This window comes from Rutidosis leptorrhynchoides, chromosome 3 (genome assembly GCF_046630445.1).
Source record: "Rutidosis leptorrhynchoides isolate AG116_Rl617_1_P2 chromosome 3, CSIRO_AGI_Rlap_v1, whole genome shotgun sequence".
Classification (NCBI taxonomy): Eukaryota; Viridiplantae; Streptophyta; class Magnoliopsida; order Asterales; family Asteraceae; genus Rutidosis; species Rutidosis leptorrhynchoides.
This window is the reverse complement of record NC_092335.1, coordinates 511749066-511771499: the sequence shown is the minus strand read 5'-3', so window position 1 is coordinate 511771499 and position 22434 is coordinate 511749066. Positions and strand designations below refer to the sequence as shown.

At 34.0% G+C, this 22434-nt stretch overlaps 1 protein-coding gene across 1 annotated transcript; it reads right to left on the bottom strand.

The window, feature by feature from the left end:
* Positions 1-767: 767 nt before the first annotated feature.
* On the bottom strand, positions 768-7235 carry LOC139898288 (adagio protein 1-like). Its single transcript, XM_071881020.1, has 2 exons — positions 6741-7235; positions 768-2907 (listed from the first exon to the last, which is right to left on the bottom strand). Exons 1-2 carry the CDS (start codon positions 6962-6964, stop codon positions 1299-1301), a joined length of 1833 nt encoding a protein of 610 aa, XP_071737121.1. The 5' UTR covers positions 6965-7235; the 3' UTR covers positions 768-1298.
* Positions 7236-22434: the final 15199 nt, after the last annotated feature.

Genomic DNA, 22434 nt, shown 5'->3' with positions numbered 1-22434 from the left:
GGTTCGATTTCGATCACCTTATGTCATATAAGGTTGCAAAACTCGCTACTCAATGAGTACTTGGCCGAGATTTTATAAGGAGTAATCGCCAACTCAGGAAGTAATCGAGGAATAATCGGATTAGACTTTTTATAATTTAAATAATTAATTTTAAAATCATGTGCATATATACAAAAAAAAACCATAAACATAAACTATTAACATATTTGTCTAAAAACATAAATATAATTCATTTTTTCAAAAACTCTAAAATTCTAATTTAGATTTAAATTTTTGATAAAATATTGAACAATATTGATTTTGATTTTAACCGATTAACTAAAACCGATTTTGACACATTAACGTCGTTGACCAATCATTACTCGAATATTAGAAAATCGGCTCGGCCGGTTCCAAAACGGAGTACTTTGAAAATACTTAGGCATTAATCGTGAGTTCTACAACACTAATGTAATTGGCTCCCATAGAGATTAGAGACATCCATCAACCCAAAAAAAAACTAGCCTGGTGATTGGGGACACCGTCCCCACCGCGATGGTAGCATGGTGATTGAGGACATGTAACATAAAGCGAAAGTCATGAGTCCAATCACAGCCCATGTCCCTTTAGTTACGCAATTTTCCTCACATATTGGCTCTGGGATCAGTCGGCGTGAGGCCGCCAGAGGGTCGGTTTACCGCTTTTTATATAAATAGGGGACACTATAGATCTATCGACTAACCTGACCAAAAGCATTAAAAAACACATCACTACTCTAAAGCCACAGCATGATCCAGAAAATTAATGTCAATGTATAGTACACATAGTGTTGAATGAACCATATAAACCCTGAAAAAAGCCAACAAGCCAAACCCATATCCTACTAACGCCTTACCCGTGTAAGGCAGCCGACATCCACAACCAAAGAACCAGCCAGTTCATGTACAAACAGATGCGAATAGGTTCCTGAATACAGCTTTAAGTACAATGTTAAGGACAAATTTGTCATTTCCTATATACAAGCACCATCAACACATTTGTTTTCTCCACCTTGGGTTCGAAACACACAACATTACATGGGCATACATTATGAAAATAAGACCTAAGTATATTATACCCTACCAAATCTGTCAATTACTGATTACCAAAAAGCTTAGGGAGTCACCAAAGTATTAGGTACAAAGCAAACACTTTTCTGCACAAATCTGAAGAAAAAAAATCGTACCGTTACTCCGAATACCCTCTTGAGATCTCCACACATATTTGATGTATCCTGTGCGTTGACCCGACAAACCGCACATGCTGACCATCATTGCATTTCAAATAACGGAGCTCGCTAAAGATAGCTCGTGAAGCTCACTTAGCATCCATTCCTCACCAGTTTGACCTCCAAGAACAATGGCCCGTGTACCACCCACGACACACGTGCTATGACCCCATGCGAACCGTGGTGGCCGACCTGGTACATTCAATATCCTCCATGTAGGTTTCTCCTCGGTGGGGTCCAGAATATAAAGCTGTGAGGCTGAGTGAAGACCAGCAACTGACCCACCGAACACAAGTATCCTGCCACCAGGAAGGCTCACAGCTACATGGTCAAGACGTGGCGGTGGACCTATGCCACCAGGATTACCTGCACCCGGCATCCCACTTCCGGTGACCGATCTCCAACACGGTTCATCCTCACTTAAATCCATAGTAAAAACATCGCTTGACCGGAACCTTAGGGGTCCACTTTTGGCAAGACCACCAAACATCAATATTTTCCTACCACCATAGACTGATAACGTGTGACCTAAACGAGAAGGTGGGGTCCACGTGACTGGTATCTCTCTCCAAATCGGTTTCTCCATCGAAAGGTCAAGTAAAAACGTGTCACTTAAAAGTACACCAGAATCTGCACAGCCGCCAGATACGATCAATTTTGTTCCGTCGAGTGTACATGAACTGTGCCATGAACGTGGAAGTGGAGGGGCTAATCCGGAAATTTCACGCCAAGAAGGTTGCTTAGCATCCAAATCCAAAACAAATACATCATTAAGTAACCCTTGGGTCCCACATCCTCCAAAAACCACTAAATTAGAACCATTAACACACGAAAGTGTATGACCCCAACGACCTGGCGGCGGTGACCCCACTTTCACATGTTGCCATTCGGGTTTAGTAGAATTCAAGTCGAGTACAAAAGTATCATTCATTGGTTGCATATTGACACCCTCACCGCCAAAAAGAACCACCCGGTTCCCAACAGCACATGCACTGAAATTACACCGAGACGGCTCAACAGCACCACCAACGGTTAGCTTCCGCCATGCAGCCGCTTCAAGTGTGGTCAACTCTCTAGCTAACCGACCCCAACCCAATCTCTTAGCCCCAGGGACCGTTTCGAGAACCCGAGTCGTTTCGCTACCCCACGCGTTTTGACAGACCATTCTCCATAAGTCCTCGTTTTTTGCCACCTCATAGAACCGCCTGCAAACTGAACCGACAGATGCAATATCTCTAGGAGTCAACAGTGAAAGAATCTTTAAAGATATTACTTCATCACTTAACTGTAGAATCCCACAGAGTCCACGAGAAGAATTGTGCGTCCGGTCTGGAGTTAGCCGGCAAGAGAGGAGGCTTGATCGAAATCGGTCAGATGTTTTAAAGTTCCCATTTGTGGTGGACCCGGGTAGTGGACCAAGATCAAGATCAACTTCTGTAAAGAACTGGATACCAATAATATGGGTGATTACCTCATCATCACCATATATCGGGGTCATACGCAATCGGTTCATTAATGGGGTACCATCCTTGGTAAAATTTAAGAGTTCGCCTTTGAATTCAACTCCAACCTCAAGACATCTTCTAATTTCTGAAACTACAGTGGAGTCTACCAACGGGTGTCTTCTTTTTGCATATGGACCTCTGCATTGTAAGAACCGGCTGAAAAAAGATATACAAATTAGAGGGATGAAACCAGTGTACTAACTCATTGAGGAAATTATAATTATGTAGCATTCAACTTCCTTGAAAAAAATATATATATAATAAATTACAACATAGTGCAACATTGAAAAACTAGGTGATAATTTCACCCTATTTATATGAGAACAGGTAATTTTTGTTGTATATGGTTTCATAACAGGTCCAGCAGACTATAATATATAAAAAGGTAGCTAAAAGTGAAGCAAGTCAAACAGACCAAACATATTTCGCAGGTCAAAAATCATAAAAAGTTTGTTCAAATGCTTACAACGCACTAACTTGTTCCATTAAAAAGCGATTATACTATTGCTTTTATAATCATACCGACAATTATTATTATTATAATTATTATTATTATTTTATCATTTATATTTATATAAAGTAAGGGATGTCAACCCGACGCAACCCTTTTTGAAGCGCAGATGAACACATCTGGACCTGAATTCATTTTCATACATTACCAACCCGCCTAAACTCCCATTTCCCCACATTTAAAGAACACTAACATCATAATGACCATTCTACATTGTTGTTGCACAGGTGCAGAGACTGAGAGAACGCATAAATAATTCATTTATACATACATATGAACTTTGCATATTGAGCAGAATAGTGCAAACAGACTAGTTCAGTTACCATCGTATGATGATTTATGTTTCTCCATCTTAATGCAGGATTAGTTGTGTATTTATAAACACAATGTCCTAAGCCGTAATGTAGGATGTTTTTGCTTGGGCCCAGAATAAAATGTGACGATAAAGTTAATTAAAACAAGTGTCAAGTAATCATAGCAGCTGTAAAATGTTATATGGCGCACAAATTTGAGGCATCAAGCTTAAGAACCATATGTATCTCCTTAGATAATCTATGTTCAGAAATAAATTCGACAGTACCCCCACCTCGTTTATAATAGAAACGTCTAACATTATCGTACAAAGAGACCTTTCAGCTAACAGGTCAGTGAAAACTCATTGGCATTAGTAAACATTCATCACATTATTGTATCACGCAATACGTAAGCAAAATAGAACATAATCATCGCTAACAACTTGTAAAAATTCATTTATGTAACTACATTTAGAGTGACCAATTAACCAATTTGGCACCCACAGGTCAACCAAGGACTCCTCTTTCTTACTCAGTTCACTAAAATACTTATAAACAAAGGCATAATAATCAAATACGACTTACCATAGGACTATATTATTTCACTTTTTTCTCTATCTCGCACTGAGAATGTAAAATTTGACGCGAAGTATATAGGTATTATACAGCAGATAGTTAACAAGCTCAGTATATGTAGCAGTATAAAGCAAGCATGATATGTGTACAAGTACCAAGGCTTTCAGGCAATAATCAGCGATCTTGAGCTTTAAGGCTTCAATTTACACAAACCATCTCAATAGCCGAGTTCATCTACCTTTACGTGTATCAGATTTTCATCTTTATCTGTCATCTTCTACTACTTTAACTTCCAACTTGAACATATGTAATATGTAATAATGCAATTAAAAGGAAACTAATAACCAAGCTAGCCAACTTGGGAAGAAACCATCTAATGAACCATAAAGCACCGCAAAGAGATATGTTAGGTAACCCTAACCAATGTGATTAGAAGCAGATGTGCTTTATTACCTATGGGAAAACTTATTAGCAACCGTAAAACAAAGAGTATTCAAAACATATTAACCATAACCACAACATATATACATCTGATCAAGAACTAAAACTATCATAAAAAAAGATTTATACGTTACCATAGTGATAAGTACAGATTACATTCAAAGAGAAAATGAGAAAAGTAAAGATATTAAAGCTGATGGACCTAAAATACTTTCCTTGCAGTAATAGACTTCCTTGCCTTCTGGTCAACTCATCAAACATTATTACCAGAAGATTAAATGTAAGTGATCAACTTGTAAAACATGTTAGTACCTGATGAATAGTAGGTAAATACTTTTGTTGGCATTTTAGCAATGATTCAGTTATAAGGCTAGCACCTGTATTCTCCCGGTATCAGGATTTTACTTTTCATCTACATCAGAGTTTAGATGATCAATCTTCAACCATTCCAAAATAACCTAGTGGTTGACATCTAATATCCTCACATACGGTCTCATGTTCAAATCTCAATAGGAGCTTATGTTGAGTGGCAAGCATATATTGAGTGGCCAGGGAAAGAGGGAAAGGGTTGGAAACAGTCACGGGATAAACCGGTTAGGCCGCGCACATCTTAGTTAGAATACTCACCAAGCCTGAACAGATAAAACCTCATCTTTTTCTATAATCGATCTTCCAAGTTCCAATGCAGGAAGGGTAGAAGTCAACAGATGTCAATTAATGTTATCTAAACAAGATATCTGATATGATAGACATGAAACTACAAAAAACCTCTAATTCATGACTCGTTAAACTTGATGACAAATGTCAATCTTTTTGCTCACCTCTATGCTTCCTAATTTGAGGCTGGCAGCAGTCTTTAGCAGTATATCAGGATTTAATTTTGTTTACTTTATCCAATCAATCTTCCAGCACCACAAGATTAAAAGCCTACAGATCTTAGCTGATATTATCAGAACCACCAGCAAAATGTCTAATCTATTCCTCATACTCTATAATTTGCATAAACTGTATGTTCGTATACACAATAAACCCCATAACAACTCTCTATTTCCAAAAAAAATATTAAGCTTCAATTAATTAACTTCTATATTATGTTTCCATTGGGCTGTTAACCAAAATGTGGTTGTATAGAGTACTGGAACTAGATACTGATCAAATTGCTACTTCATAAGATTACACATGATGTTAAAGAAGTTTCAAGATCAGATCAGTAAAAAACTAGTGAAAGCAAATAGTCAAAGCTGTTCACTCAATAACTTAACGAGCACCTACCCCAGTTACTATGGCTTTGATAAAATAGTTGTGTCAAGACACGGATGTGACTACATGAGTAGTTCCATAACATTATCGTCCCTTAATATACTAAGAGACAAGTACAGTTGGAAAGCTGTTGAATATAAATTCAAACTTTCTTCAGTATTTGAAAGGAAGCCTACAGAAAGTATGTAGTCACATCAGACTAAGACCAACTCAGTAACTCCAATTTCCCATGTAGTCATAACAATTAGAGCTTTGTCCCGCGTAACATATATGCTAATGAAAATACCCTTTAAATTCAACTACTCCGTAGTAAATAAAATTAGAAAACAACTTGTCAATTGTCATTCGTATTTTTTTCTAAAGGTGGGGTAATGAGCTATAACAACTAACAGAAAGTAAGCTAAACGCCATACTACATTAACATTCAAAGAAGACCTTTTTCCATTTGTAGTAAACATTATAGCAGCATAATACTGTGGTAGTAACATTAGCCATCCATTAATGCCCAAGTTTCTTACTGTCATAATGTCATGTTCTTCTTTAATATTAAAAATCCCTAATCCCCTACACGTACTCACCAAAAGCATAACGCTTCCAAATACAACACTAAAGAAAAATACTATTTCGATTAGGTCCGAAGTCATACACCCCTACTTATATATACACATAGTTATACCCAAAACAAATCATCAAATATTACCTTGCATGTGTTGGACTTTCAATTTTACCAATTAATGCAACAGAGTTTCAATTCACAACTAACTTTACGTGACCTCCTATAACTCATAAACCATGTACAAGGCACGAATCTTGATGACGTAACAAGTTAAACAGCAGGCACTTCAGCTAAAGAAACATGAAAAAAATCAATTAATTAATAACATCTAAGTCAAAGAATCGAAACTTACCAATTACGACCGAGTACTTCTTCAGCACGATAACCGGTTACGATTTCAAAAACAGAATTAACATAAATAATAGGATGATCAGGCTCCAAAGCATCTGTAACAACAAATCCACACGGTGCAGGTTGAAGCAAACTATCAACGGGGAACGGTAACGGACCTCCATCATTCAGTAAGAAGCCTTCCTCGTCACCGCTCAGATCAGAATTACTACTATCCCACTCCATAAATTGAAAGAACCAAGACAACTAATAAGCTCACCCCATTCGAAACCCTAGATATTGAACAACAACTGGGAACGGGAATCGAACGATTGCGTAATTGGTTGAGTTCGGGATGAAATTGTAAAGAGAGTGACGTGAATTGATGTGATTTTGAGATGAATTTGTGAAATTAGGGTTTTGGTGTGTTTGGGGATTTTTTAGGTGAATATGGGAATGAGTGGTGTGGACGAAGTTTGGCGAATAACCGACCTATGTATGGATGTCTAGGAGAAGTGGTATGTGCTATAATTCAGTAGGCTTATAACTACCTTTAGTGATCTGATTCTTGACTGTGGACTATTGATAATTATTAGAAGATAGAGAGAAAGAGAGTACATAGGAAAATATATCTCAAGAAGTGTATATTATGTAATATCACATGTACATATAATTACTATTCAATTTTGGATTCTTATGATAATTGGCAGCCATCACTTTTGACAAGTTCATAACACTCCCCCTTGGATGACTGCTAAAGAAAACCCAGTGGGATAAAACTTTAGCTAAGGGAAAAAGAGTGCAGCATAGAGTTGACTCCCCCTCAAGTAGACATCGCTGAGTCGTCACATCTTTTGAACTTGCCTTATGCCAATATTGTGAACGTATGTTTTGAAAACAGCGATTGACAGTGCTTTGGTATAAAGATCGGCAGAGTTGTTGATTGAACGTATCTCATTTTAATCTGGTTGTCTTTTACAAAATCTTGAGTATATGAGAAGAATCTGAGGTTTTCATCTGAAACTGTATCATCTAAATCTTTTATGTACAAGTTTAGCCCATGTGATTTGTCTACAGTCTCCTTCATGGTTTGCTCAAACCCTTGTTTCAATTCCTATTCCCTTTTAGTCTTTTCTGAGCCTTACCAACATACCATTCTTTTCCATCAAACTTATGACCGTTAAGACCGTCTATGGCTTTGGCACCTCGTCAGCATTTATATTTTGTTCTGTCACTTTTGATACTCTTCTTTCATTTGTATTATGCAAGCTGCATTATCTTCATAGTTGTTGGTGAAGATAGTTGTTGGTCTTTTATAGCGTTCTAGTCCACAAGAATCAATAATGATTTGTTTCATTGATCTCAATCAAACACATTTTCGAGTAGTTTCATATAATGCAATCACTTCGTCATGATTTGATGATGTTGCAACAAATGTTTGTTTTAAGAATGCCATGATTGTGTGGTACCTCCATTTAGGAATACATATCGAGTTTGAGATTTATCTTTATGAGGATTTGATGAATGACCTGCATATACATAATCAACCAAATCTTGTTTTGAAGCGTTAGAATAAAATAATTTTAAATCAGTAATTCCTCAAGGGTATCAAAATATCTGCTTGATCCCATTTTAATGTCTTTTTGTATGAGTTGAGTTAAACCTTGTCAACAAATTAACTGCAAAAGAAATGTCAGGTCTTGTACATTTTGTAAAATACATAATAATAACCCCAATTGCACTAAAATATGGAACTTCTGATCCGTAAAGATCTTTATAATCTTCACGGAGATGAAATGGATCAGTGTCAATATTGAGTGATATATCAACCAATGGTTTTGTATTTAAAAATGTTTTAAAATCTTTTCGGTATAAGTTGTTTGATGTACAAGTAAACCATTAGGCATGTGCTCAATTTGCAATCCAAGTCAATACTGATCTCTTTAGTTGTTCATATGATGTTATGATCATTGACATAAACAACTTACAATCACATATCCGGACATTGTTTTCTTAATAAGAACACATGTGCAAATGAGATTATTTGTATACCCTTTTTCTTATCAAGTAATCACTTAATCGGGTATACCATATGCTATGCGATTGTTTCAACCCATATAAAGACCTTTGTAGTTTAATTGAGTACATTTCTTTGTGTTTTGCATTTGATACTTCTGATACCTTAAACCCTTCATGGATATTCATGTATATATCACTATCAAGTGCTTCTTTTAAATAAGTAGTAATAACATCTATGAGATGCATTTCTAAATTTTTAGAAACTGTTAGGCTGTTAAGTATCTAAAAGTAATTGCATCCATAACAGGAGAATAAGTTTTCCTCATAATCCATTCATGGTCTTTGAGAGAAATCTTGAGTTACAAGTCTAGCTTTATCTTGTAACCTCATTTTTTTCTCATTTCTTTTTCGGATAAAAATTCATTTTTTATCTCATACGTTTCACATCTTTAAAAGTGATAACGATTGATCCGAAAACTTTTCTTTATTCAGTGATTCTTATTCAGCTCGTATTGCTCCTATCCATTGAGTCCAACCATGTCTATTTTGACATGCAATGACATATTTTGGTTCTAGATCATCATCTTTATTCATGATGTCATTGTAAGATTATATGAAAAATTCTTATCAATATTTTGTCATTTCATTTCGGTTCCATATTAATGCATAATTTATTGCAATTTATGTATTTATATTTATCAATATCCTCTGCAGAAGGAATATTAATTTGTGGTTCTTCTTGAACACTTTCTTTTACCTCATTATCAGCTGATTTTCTTTTCGAGGATTTTTATCTTTGGAACCAATTGGTCTCCCACGTTTCAGACATGGCAAAGACTCATGAGTGACATTATTTCCAACTTTTTGAATTTCAATTCAAGCTGAAGTATTTCCTGTTATTATATATGATTTAGTCACTCTTTTTGTATCTATAATGCATTAAGTAATCGATTTGCAAGTTCTTGCATATGCATTATTGTTGAACTTTCTTTTCGCATTCTTTTGTGCGATGATCAAGATACATTAATTTATGTTCACACCATGAAACATCTTTTTCTTTATTTTGCATTTCTTCCCCTAATCTAGGGAACAAATTTTTCATTATAATGACAATCAACAAAATGTGTCGTAAAAACATCACCCGTCATGAGTTCAATATATCTTATAATTGAAGATGTTTCATATTAAATATATATATCCCCATCCTCCTTTGAGGATCCATTTTAGTGTGTTGTGGTTGTGCAACCAGAACACGCACTGCACAATCAAGTGTTCTAAGGCGGGAAATATTTGGCTCTTGGCCAAAATCAAGTTGGTAATGGAGAATATTTATGACTTGCACTTGGTTTAATGCGAATTAATGTCGCATGTAAATTTACATGTCCCCATATAAATATTGAGAGTTTTGTACTCATTACCAATTGTCTAGTTCTTAGCTACAAGCGTTTATCTATTGATTCAGCTAAACCAATTTTGTGTATGCACATGAGCAACTGGATGTTCAACAACAATCCCTGTAGACATATAATAATCATTAAATGCTTGAGATGTTAACTCACCAGCATTATCAAGTCTCATCCTTTTAATGGTGCAATCAGAATAATGTGTTCTCAATTTAATAATTTGTGCAAGAAACTTTGCAATGCCATATTGCGGCTTGATAATACACAAACATGAGACCATCCGCTAGATGCTTCTATTAGAACCATGAAATATCAAAATGGTCCATATGATGGATGAATTGGTCCATATATATATATAACCTTTAATTCTTTCAAGAAATATTGGTGATTATTTCTCAATATTCTTTTCATTAATCACCATATGTGCTTTTCATTAATCACCATATGTGTTTTTTTTATTAATCACCATATGCGCTTTTCATCATATATCCTTTTCACCATATGCGCTTTTAATCGTATGCGCTGCGCTTTTTATCATATGCACTTTTCATCATATGCGCTTTTAATCATATGCGCTGTGCTTTTAATCATATGCGTTGTGCTTTTCATTATATGCACTTTTCATCATATGCGCTTTTAATCATATGCGTTGCGCTTTTAATCATATGCGCTGTGCTTTTAATCATATGCGTTGTGCTTTTCATTATATGCACTTTTCATCATATGCGCTTTTAATCATATGCGTTGCGCTTTTAATCATATGCGCTGTGCTTTTCATCATATACATTTTTCAGTGCTACATAGGTATTTCTCATTTCCGGATATCATTGACTGATAATCATATCCATTATGATATATATCAGAGAAACTTAACAAATTTCTCTTTGATTTGGGAGAAAACAAAGCATTGTTTATCAGAAAATTCGTACCATATGATAATATGAATTTTTGCCTTTTTCGTTCCTTATATCAAGTTTGCAAGACCTGATATAGTATTTATGATTCATTCATTTGATTTAAATCAATGAAATATTTCTTATATTTGATTATAGTGTGTATGCTACCATTATCTACAATACATAGGTCTTTACACTTTACGCTATATTATATGCAAAGAAATTGAGAGTGGAATTAATCAAGGACTTGTGGTTCTAACTTTAATCAATGATACGAAGTCTATTATGAGGACAAAGGCTGCTGCGAAGAGGGATCGATCAACACACACACGAAGCAACAATACTTTGCTCATGTGTTTTCTTATTGTTGAAAAATGTATGGTTAAATGGATTTATGTGTTTCAAGTTTTATCAATATTTTATTTTGGGATTTTTTTTTATTTATTTGGACAGCCCTCTTAAACCATGTGCACAAAAAAAAATATTTTTAAACTTTGAAACAGGTGCATTGATGTACTTAGTTTACACTGATCAAAATTTTTTTAAATGTAACAGCAGATACATGGACGATCCATGTAATTTTGTCTTATTATTATTATTATATTATTCTTGGAATGGAAGGAATATATGTGTGTGTGTATATATATAACTAGAAATAGGAGGTGCGCTTCGCTGCGCTCTGCGATTTTTTTACAGCATGATGTTTAATATGCAAATATTACGATACTGTATAGATTCTCATGACTTAAAAATTAAAGAATTAATTAAAATATTTGAACTACTTATCCAGTATTCGTGCAGTTCTATGTTTCATCAAAGAATGTACAAATTATATTGAATAATGTACATGCTTGTTAGTATTATTTTAAAAAATTATATTGAAAGGTTCATCTCATACCGCTATTCTTTATTTTTTTTACAACAGTAAAACAAGTTAATTATATATTTATATGTAGAGGTGGAGCTTTATTTGAGTAGCGTATGTATTTACAACAACAAAACCCGTTAATTATCTTCTGGGTGAAACTTTATTTAGGCAAAGGAGGGGCTCTCATTTCTTCTAAAATATAGATAAATAATGAATTATTTAGCTCTTTGATTTTAGGCTTTTGAATCTGAAAATCGAATCATGATGATCATGGGATCATGATGATCATGGGATCATGATGTTCAATTGTGGTTGGCTCATGGATTAGGAAGGTGTAAAATGATTGATTGATGTTGTAAAGGGGTGTCCCATGATGCTTGTTTTCAAACATGAAAACAAAATGTATCAGTAAAAAAGTAAAAAAGTAAAAAAAATATGAGTGGGTCAAAATAGAAATGAATTTAGATTATATCACCTTTGGGCCACCACCTACCATTTTTGACCATGGAAAAAAGTTGTTTAAACGACAAATAATTCCTAGTTGTCTCCCTTTTTGTATTTGATGTAAAGCGGAAAACGACTTTTATATATATATATATATATATATATATATATATATATATATATATATATATATATATATATATATATATATATATATATATATATATATATATATATATATATAGTCATTACATTAGCAATAATTCATTCTTGCTTTATTCCCTTCAATGATTGTTTTAATAGTACTAAGTTGAAGAGGTCTCAGGTTCGAATCCCGTCTAGGGCGAATATTTAGTGGTGGCCAGGGATGGGTTAAAAACAGCCAGAGAGTAATCCTGCTGGGCTGCGTACATTAGAGTATGGGGTCGGATTACTCGCCCTCCCGGGTAGCCCGAACAGGAAAAACCTTCTACCTTTACCTTTACCTTTACCTTTACCTAAGTTGAAGATGAAACAACTTTATCATACATACTTCATATTATTCTTAAAGAAGCACCAAGTTGAGAATTTTGTATAGCCAATAAACAATCTTTTTTGCTCCTTTATCTATAATTCGCAATTTTTTTTTTTTTCGGTTTGATCATATGTTCATCATTTTGTTAATTTTTTTTTTTTAGAAAGAAGGAGTAAATTCTTATTAAAGAATGGTGTACCTACTGATTACAATCGATAGCATAAATAATAAATTTTAAGAATAAATATTAGTATGCATGAAATAAATAATGATTAATTGCATAAGTAATCATAAATATTAGATAACATAAATATAAATGTTAGTGAAATTAAGAGTTAGATTACAGAAATATAATTCAGGCGGTATAACCGACCATATATAACTTAAATAACATAAATATAAATGTTAGTGAAGTTAATAAAAGTTAGATTACATAAATATAATTCAGGCGGTATAACCGACCATATATAACTTAAATAACATAAATATAAATGTTAGTGAAGTTAATAAAAGTTAGATTACATAAATATAATTTTACTTATGATGATAATAATATTTACCTTACTAATAAATAATAGAAGATATCGTTAAAGAATTTTTTACCTTGATTAGTGACTTGTGCTTGCTTAGATAAACCTTGATTATACGGAGCACTTCGTGCTGATAACGTGTTATAATTCAGTAGGCTTATAACTACCTTTAGTGATCTGATTCTTGACTGTGGACTATTGATAATTATTAGAAGATAGAGAGAAAGAGAGTACATAGGAAAATATATCTCAAGAAGTGTATATTATGTAATATCACATGGTACATATTTATAGTACATATAATTACTATTCAATTTTGGATTCTTATGATAATTGGCAGCCATCACTTTTGACAAGTTCATAACACTATGAAGGTTGTTAGCCTAGTGCTGTTTACTACTACTTTTATTACACTAGAGTTTTCTTTTTTAGTACTCGTAAAAAGAAAATGTTAGCAATATAATAAGACAAAATTTTTACTTTTGGTCCTTCAACTTTGTATGAAACGTTATAGGTGACCTTAAACTTCTTTTTTTGAGTTTGTTGACCTCCGACTATCAACATATCTCACAGATGACCTTGGAGATAACGAAAGTTAAATTTTGGCCGTTAAGTTAAAGCACGTGCACAACACATGAGAGTATTTTAGTCAGTACGCTAATAACTAGGGATGATAATGGATGTGCCATCCGTGGACATCCACCCGATCCAATCCATTTATAATGGATATGGATGATGTAAATGGAAGATTAACGGATATGGATATAGATATGGATGATCTAAATATTTCATGGATCGGATATGGATGACAATTTATCATCCACGGATATATCCATTATCACCCAAAATACATCTATATATACATATATACGTACTAAAATATATCCATATACATCTAAATATTTTTGGGTAAGCAAGGAAACTCTTCTATAAACGAGCACATTGGCTCCCCCATAAAAGGTAAAACCTCGGGTAATGAAGCCTCCCGAGCGCGAGACCTGGTACCGGGTGAATTGCGCATTATCAATATACATATACATATAAACTACATATTCTTAAATTATCAATGAAAATAAGGGTTGTGATAGTCACAAGTATTAAATTATTACTAACAATATTCAAAGTTACATATTTAGATTAGTTTAAACATATATTTACTTATATTATAACGTATTTTGCTCAATTAAATTCACAATCGACGATAAATTACAATCAAAACATGTGTAACAAATCAAAAACATAAAGATTAAATATTTACATTTGTTATAATCTATATTAAATTGATAAAATCATCGTTATATTAACATTTCATTTGATATCCGGCGGATATCCGTTAACCCGCTTAATCCATCGGATATGGATATGGATATGGATATAGACGGATGAACTGAAATTAAATAGATATGCATGATCAAAAATTAAATGGATATGGATATGGATATGGATATGGCATCATCCGATCCATATCCGATCCATTGTCAACCCTACTAATAACTTCAAGCAGCCAACCAATAATTTCATCTCCTCTAGGAGTTTCCCTGAAAGTGGTTAATGTGAATTCAATTCATATGTTTAAAGTTCCAATGCTAACCGTATAAATGTCTCAGTGAATTTGAAATATCCAGCATTGTCGACTAACACATGTGTTGTTTTCATATGTTGTTCCATGTATTCCAATATAAGTAGATCAACCTCAGTGGAAGTATTTTATTCACGTGGCAATTTCAACATATTTACATATAAGTTAATCGAACTTGGGTAAATTTCTTTTTCTATAACTAAGCGAGGTGGGATAAAAGTCACCCAATTTTCTAAAGTTGATGTATTTAACCTTCTAAACATGTATTGTAAAAATTAGGTTATTATGGAGTGGAAGTAAATGATAATAAATGATATGTATTATAACAATAACAATTTAACAAGTAAAGCTATGAAGATAATGGAGATATTAATTTGTAAAAAAAAAAAGTAAACAATTTTGGGAAATTGACAAATAAACATTTTGGGGAATTGACAAACAAAAGATTAAGTGATTGGAAACCGGTAATAGAAAAGTTCATTAATAGATTATCGGATTGGAAAGCTAGAGCGATTTCTTTTGGAGGAAGGTTGACTCTTGTGAAGTCGGTTTTGAATAGTCTTCCATTGTATTATTTCTTGATCTTTTATGCCCCGTCATGTGTTATTAAAGAGTTAGAGCGTGTGAGGAGAAAAAATTTTTGAGTTGGGAATAATATCGATATAAAAATTTCGTAGGTTAAGTGGGATAAAGTTTTACTACTATTCGAGGAGGGAGGTCTAAATATCGGATCTCTCAATTGTAAAAACTTGACTTTATTATGGAAATGGAGATGGCGGTTTCACACCGAACCCGACTCATTATGGACCAAGCTCATTATGAGCTTATATGTCCAAATGGTGGGTTTGATGTTGATCACAATCATCGACATTCCCCTTCACGTGGAACTTGGAAGGATATTGTTTTTGCAGGTAACAAGTTATATAGCATTGCCATACCTTTTAGCGCATCATTTGTTAAAGCTGTTGCAAATGGAGCAAATACGTCTTTTTGGGACGATCTATGGATTGGTGGAGAATAACTAAAACAAAGGTTCAAGCGATTGTATCAATTGGAGGCTGTGAAAAATGTTACCGTGCAAGATAGAGTTTCAAGATTCGAGAATAACTGTGGAAGAACGTGGTGCTGGAAGCGAAATCTATCAGGTCGTGTAGTGTAACGACCCCGACAAATCGTCAAGTGACGGCGTCGTCTACATGGGTCCCATCACCTGGTCATAAGTCTTTATGACAACGTTTGACCAAAATATGTCGCCTTCATTTCAAAATAAAGATTGTTTCCAAAGTTTACAAGAATTGTTCAACCAGAAGTTAAGTTACAAGGTTATAAGTACAAATGAAATCTAGACGACACGGTTTAAAGTAAAGTCAAAAGACGCTCCATGAAATGCATGTATACTCGACATCCAATGCAAGTATCAAATAGTAAGCGGAAGCATGTTTCACATATCGTGCAATCCCTGAGAAAAACATAGAAATCTGTCAACGAAAACGTTGGTGAAATCATAGGTTTAAGTAAGTAAGTGAGTAAAAGTAAGTAAGTCGAACCACAAGGTTTGAAAAGTTGAAATAATAGTAATACATTCTAAAAGTTAATATTCACGAGCATCCAATTATCAAAGCTTAACATTCCATCCATTGTATACCCCATCCATAGTGCTAGAACAAACACTGATTCTCGAAAATATATTTCATCTGTAGACGGTAGCGAACCGTCAAAGATGAGGGTTGTCAACCCATATGGCCATATAACATAAGTTCTCTCTTACACCCGTCAAGTGTAACTAATGATAATCGAATTGAGGATTTTTGTTCTAAACTCGTATGTAGAATGTTTGTTTTCCCGTTCTTGTGTTCACTTAGTTTAAAAGAATCGTTTATGTTTTCTCATCCCAAATATAAGTTCAAAAAGAGTAAAAGTGGGACTATGATCTCACCTTGCGTGCAAGAGTTAATAAAGTACTTCAACAAGTAAACGCGTGCAAAGACAAAGCTAGTCTTGACCTAAACATATAGGTTATATCAATAACGGTAAACACAAACGGTCAAAGATGTTCAATTAGTCCTATGGCTCGTTACGACTCGATTATGTAGCATGTGAATCAATTAGTCAAGTTTCATGCACGATACAAGTAATTAAGCATGTTAGAACGATCGTATAATTGTTTGGTTAAGTTTGACTAAAAGTCAAACTTGGTCAAAGTCAAGGTCAACGGGGTCGGGTCGGGTATCCGACAATTTTCCCATGATGAGAAATCATTTATGAGCAGAATGGCCAAGTTTCATGTTAATCGGAGTTACGGTTAAGCGGGAAACATTTTGTGAAAGGAAAAATAAAAACAAAAATGAGCTGGGCATATGCGCGGCGCGCTATGGGTTGCGCGGCGCGCACCCTAGTGTAAATCCGGGTCAGAACTCAACTAAAGGGGGCAAATATCTGGGATTTCTGTTTTGCGCGGCGCGCTGAGGTTGCACGGCGCGCATACCTGGAATTTTTGCTGTTTGCAGAAAAATAGACCAAGTCACGAACCAAAACTCAAATTAACATATTTTATGAACCGAAAACATCCAAAATGCATACTATATATCGTTGGAAAGGTAATTTGACAAGGAAAACAACTAAACACGTTTCATCAAACAAAAACATCAATTTCAATAACCGATTTTCCGTCAAGTGATCATTAAGAATCCATTTTCAAAGTTTCAAGTTCATCAAATGCATTTTAAGTTTCGGGAATCCAATTCACACATGTGATATGCCGTTTTGAAGGTAATGAAGCATACATTACTACTAAACACTAACAATTAACATTTCATGGCATTCAAGCATCCAAAAATTCATGTCAAGAACTATCAAACCCTAGTCAAACATCTCAAAATCAATAATCATGTTTTTGAAGTTTTCTTAATCAACCTACACATCAAATTGAAGCTAATGACGCTAGTAACACATTTAATACATGAACTTTAACAATTAAACAACTTTTAATCATCCAAAATCAAAGATTTAGCAAGCAATTTTCATAATGAACTAGTTACACCAAAAACAACAAATCGAGCATACAAATTACATACACGACATCACAATGAGCCATAGACACTAATTAACTACTTTATAAGTCAAGAACACGAATTTAAAGAAATCTAGTGATTTTAGAAAGTTACCCAAATGAGATGAAATTGGTATGGAATCGAAGAGGAAGTTGCAAGGATTCCAAATATGTAATTTGTTTGGATTGAAGCTTGACCGATTTGATTTAGATGATGAATCTTCAAAATGGAGAATTGAGAGAAATTATGGAAGTAGTGAAAGAAAAGGAAAAATGAAAATGAAAAAGATGGGAGGTGGGGTTGACTAGTCAAAAGCTAGTCACCTCTTTGTCTTTTTGGCAAAACTAGTCCCTCTAGTTTGTAGTCGGGTGCGGAAATTAACCGAACGAATATTTAACTTCACGAGAGTACGGGGGACGTTATAATCCAATAACGAAAATATTTTAAGAATGTAGCTAAAAGAGGATACGAATCGAGATGCTGAGGATATTAAATAAATAATAAAAAAAAAAGAAAAAAAGACGGCGTTAAAATAATTTAACGGAAAAATGCGGGATGTTACATTATCCACACCTCAAAAGAAATTTCGTCCCGAAATTTAGTTGGAAGTAATAATCGATGCCTCTCACTCGAGACCGGAGATGTCAATGCTATGAATAAGTGAAGGTACGTCCTTGAGTGTTCTCATGAATTTGGATAGTTAGGGTTTCACGTTGTATTAAGGTTTGGTTTTTACGATCCCTGGTTTCAACTGGTTTTCCTATGAAGAGTAGTTTGTCATCGATAGTTGATGTATCTAGCAGGATTGCACGTTCCTGTTCCGCAGGACACGTTTCTAAGTTTGTTACACGAAATGTAGGGTAAACGGAAACTTAATTGAGTCGGAAGTTCTAAACGGTTGGAAGCGGTTCTAATACGCCCCAAGGTTTCAAAAGGTTCAATATTGCGGATATAGCCTTTCTCGATTTCCCAAAATGGATTACACCCTTCCAAGGTGCGGTTTCTCAATATTACGCGGTTACACACTGGGTTTGGTGAGGTTTTCATCTAAGTTTGGTATAACTCTTCTGGCGACAATGGGTTGTCTCGAGCCCTTCTCGGACTTGAACGATCTCAATTGTTGTTTCTTGATGGAGTTCAGATTTCGGTGGTTGATGCTTTGGTTAAATGAACAGGGGTATGACATTAGCGGTCATATAGGGTTTCGAAAAGTGCGTGTGAACACACGAGTGGTATCTACTGTTGTAAGAGTGATCTACTAAAGGTGACAATACGAGTTTGTGACATGTCTTTCCAAGACGTAAATCGTTCGTTTGCTCGGTTCGTCGGTGTAGTGACCCGAACTTTTCCATGTTTATATATATTAATTGAGATTGATGTTTACATGATTAAATGTTTCCAACATCTTAAGCAATCAAACTTGTTAAGACTTGATTAATTGAAATAGGTTTCATATAGACAATTGACCACCCAGGTTGACCGGTGATTCACGAACGTTAAAACTTGTAAAAAAACTATATGATGACATATATATGGTTAATATATAGTTAACATGATATTATGATAAGTAAACATATCATTAATTATATTAACAATGAACTACATATGTAAAAACAAGACTACTAACTTAATGATTTTGAAACGAGACATATATGTAACGTTTATCGTTGTAACGACATTTAATGTATATATATCATATTAAGAGATATTCGTACATCATAATATCATGATAATATAATAATTTAAAATCTCTTTTGTTATTATAAACATTGGGTTAACAACATTTAACAAGATCGTTAACCTAAAGGTTTCAAAACAACACTTACATGTAACGACTAACGATGACTTAACGACTCAGTTAAAATGTATATACATGTAGTGTTTTAATATGTATTTATACACTTTTGAAAGACTTCAATACACTTATCAAAATACTTCTACTTAACAAAAATGCTTACAATTACATTCTCGTTCAGTTTCATCAACAATTCTACTCGTATGCACCCGTATTCGTACTCGTACAATACACAGCTTTTAGATGTATGTACTATTGGTATATACACTCCAATGATCAGCTCTTAGCAGCCCATGTGAGTCACCTAACACATGTGGGAACCATCATTTGGCAACTAGCATGAAATATCTCATAAGATTACAAAAATATGAGTAATCATTCATGACTTATTTACATGAAAACAAAATTACATATCCTTTATATCTAATCCATACACCAACGACCAAAAACACCTACAAACACTTTCATTCTTCAATTTTCTTCATCTAATTGAACTCTCTCAAGTTCTATCTTCAAGTTCTAAGTGTTCTTCATAAATTCCAAAAGTTCTAGTTTCATAAAATCAAGAATACTTTCAAGTTTGCTAGCTCACTTCCAATCTTGTAAGGTGATCATCCAACCTCAAGAAATCTTTGTTTCTTACAGTAGGTTATCATTCTAATACAAGGTAATAATCATATTCAAACTTTGGTTCAATTTCTATAACTATAACAATCTTATTTCAAGTGATGATCTTACTTGAACTTGTTTTCGTGTCATGATTTTGCTTCAAGAACTTTGAGCCATCCAAGGATCCATTGAAGCTAGATCCATTTTTCTCTTTTCCAGTAGGTTCATCCAAGGAACTTAAGGTAGTAATGATGTTCATAACATCATTCGATTCATACATATAAAGCTATCTTATTCGAAGGTTTAAACTTGTAATCACTAGAACATAGTTTAGTTAATTCTAAACTTGTTCGCAAACAAAAGTTAATCCTTCTAACTTGACTTTTAAAATCAACTAAACACATGTTCTATATCTATATGATATGCTAACTTAATGATTTAAAACCTGGAAACACGAAAAACACCGTAAAACCGGATTTACGCCGTCGTAGTAACACCGCGGGCTGTTTTGGGTTAGTTAATTAAAAACTATGATAAACTTTGATTTAAAAGTTGTTATTCTGAGAAAATGATTTTTATTATGAACATGAAACTATATCCAAAAATTATGGTTAAACTCAAAGTGGAAGTATGTTTTCTAAAATGGTCATCTAGACGTCGTTCTTTCGACTGAAATGACTACCTTTACAAAAACGACTTGTAACTTATTTTTCCGACTAGAAACCTATACTTTTTTTTGTTTAGATTCATAAAATAGAGTTCAATATGAAACCATAGCAATTTGATTCACTCAAAACGGATTTAAAATGAAGAAGTTATGGGTAAAACAAGATTGGATAATTTTTCTCATTTTAGCTACGTGAAAATTGGTAACAAATCTATTCCAACCATAACTTAATCAACTTGTATTATATATTATGTAATCTTGAGATACCATAGACACGTATACAATGTTTCGACCTATCATGTCGACACATCTATATATATTTCGGAACAACCATAGACACTCTATATGTGAATGTTGGAGTTAGCTATACAGGGTTGAGGTTGATTCCAAAATATATATAGTTTGAGTTGTGATCAATACTGAGATACGTATACACTGGGTCGTGGATTGATTCAAGATAATATTTATCGATTTATTTCTGTACATCTAACTGTGGACAACTAGTTGTAGGTTACTAACGAGGACAGCTGACTTAATAAACTTAAAACATCAAAATATATTAAAAGTGTTGTAAATATATTTTGAACATACTTTGATATATATGTATATATGTATATATTGTTATAGGTTCGTGAATCAACCAGTGGCCAAGTCTTACTTCCCGGCGAAGTAAAAATCTGTGAAAGTGAGTTATAGTCCCACTTTTAAAATCTAATATTTTTGGGATGAGAATACATGCAGGTTTTATAAATGATTTACAAAATAGACACAAGTACGTGAAACTACATTCTATGGTTGAATTATCGAAATCGAATATGCCCCTTTTTATTAAGTCTGGTAATCTAAGAATTAGGGAACAGACACCCTAATTGACGCGAATCCTAAAGATAGATCTATTGGGCCTAACAAACCCCATCCAAAGTACCGGATGCTTTAGTACTTCGAAATTTATATCATATCCGAAGGGTGTCCCGGAATGATGGGGATATTCTTATATATGCATCTTGTTATTGTCGGTTACCAGGTGTTCACCATATGAATGATTTTTATCTCTATGTATGGGATGTGTATTGAAATATGAAATCTTGTGGTCTATTGTTACGATTTGATATATATAGGTTAAACCTATAACTCACCAACATTTTTGTTGACGTTTTAAGCATGTTTATTCTCAGGTGATTATTAAGAGCTTCCGCTGTCGCATACTTAAATAAGGACAAGATTTGGAGTCCATGCTTGTATGATATTGTGTAAAAACTGCATTCAAGAAACTTATTTTGTTGTAACATATTTGTATTGTAAACCATTATGTAATGGTCGTGTGTAAACAGGATATATTAGA

Excerpts from the sequence above, each read along its gene's own strand:
- LOC139898288 (XM_071881020.1), bottom strand. The coding sequence starts at position 6,964 with ATGGAGTGGGATAGTAGTAATTCTGATCTGAGCGGTGACGAGGAAGGC. Across the intron at positions 2,908-6,740 it reads GAAGTACTCGGTCGTAATTG|CCGGTTCTTACAATGCAGAG; the intron begins GTAAGTTTCGAT and ends ATCTTTTTTCAG.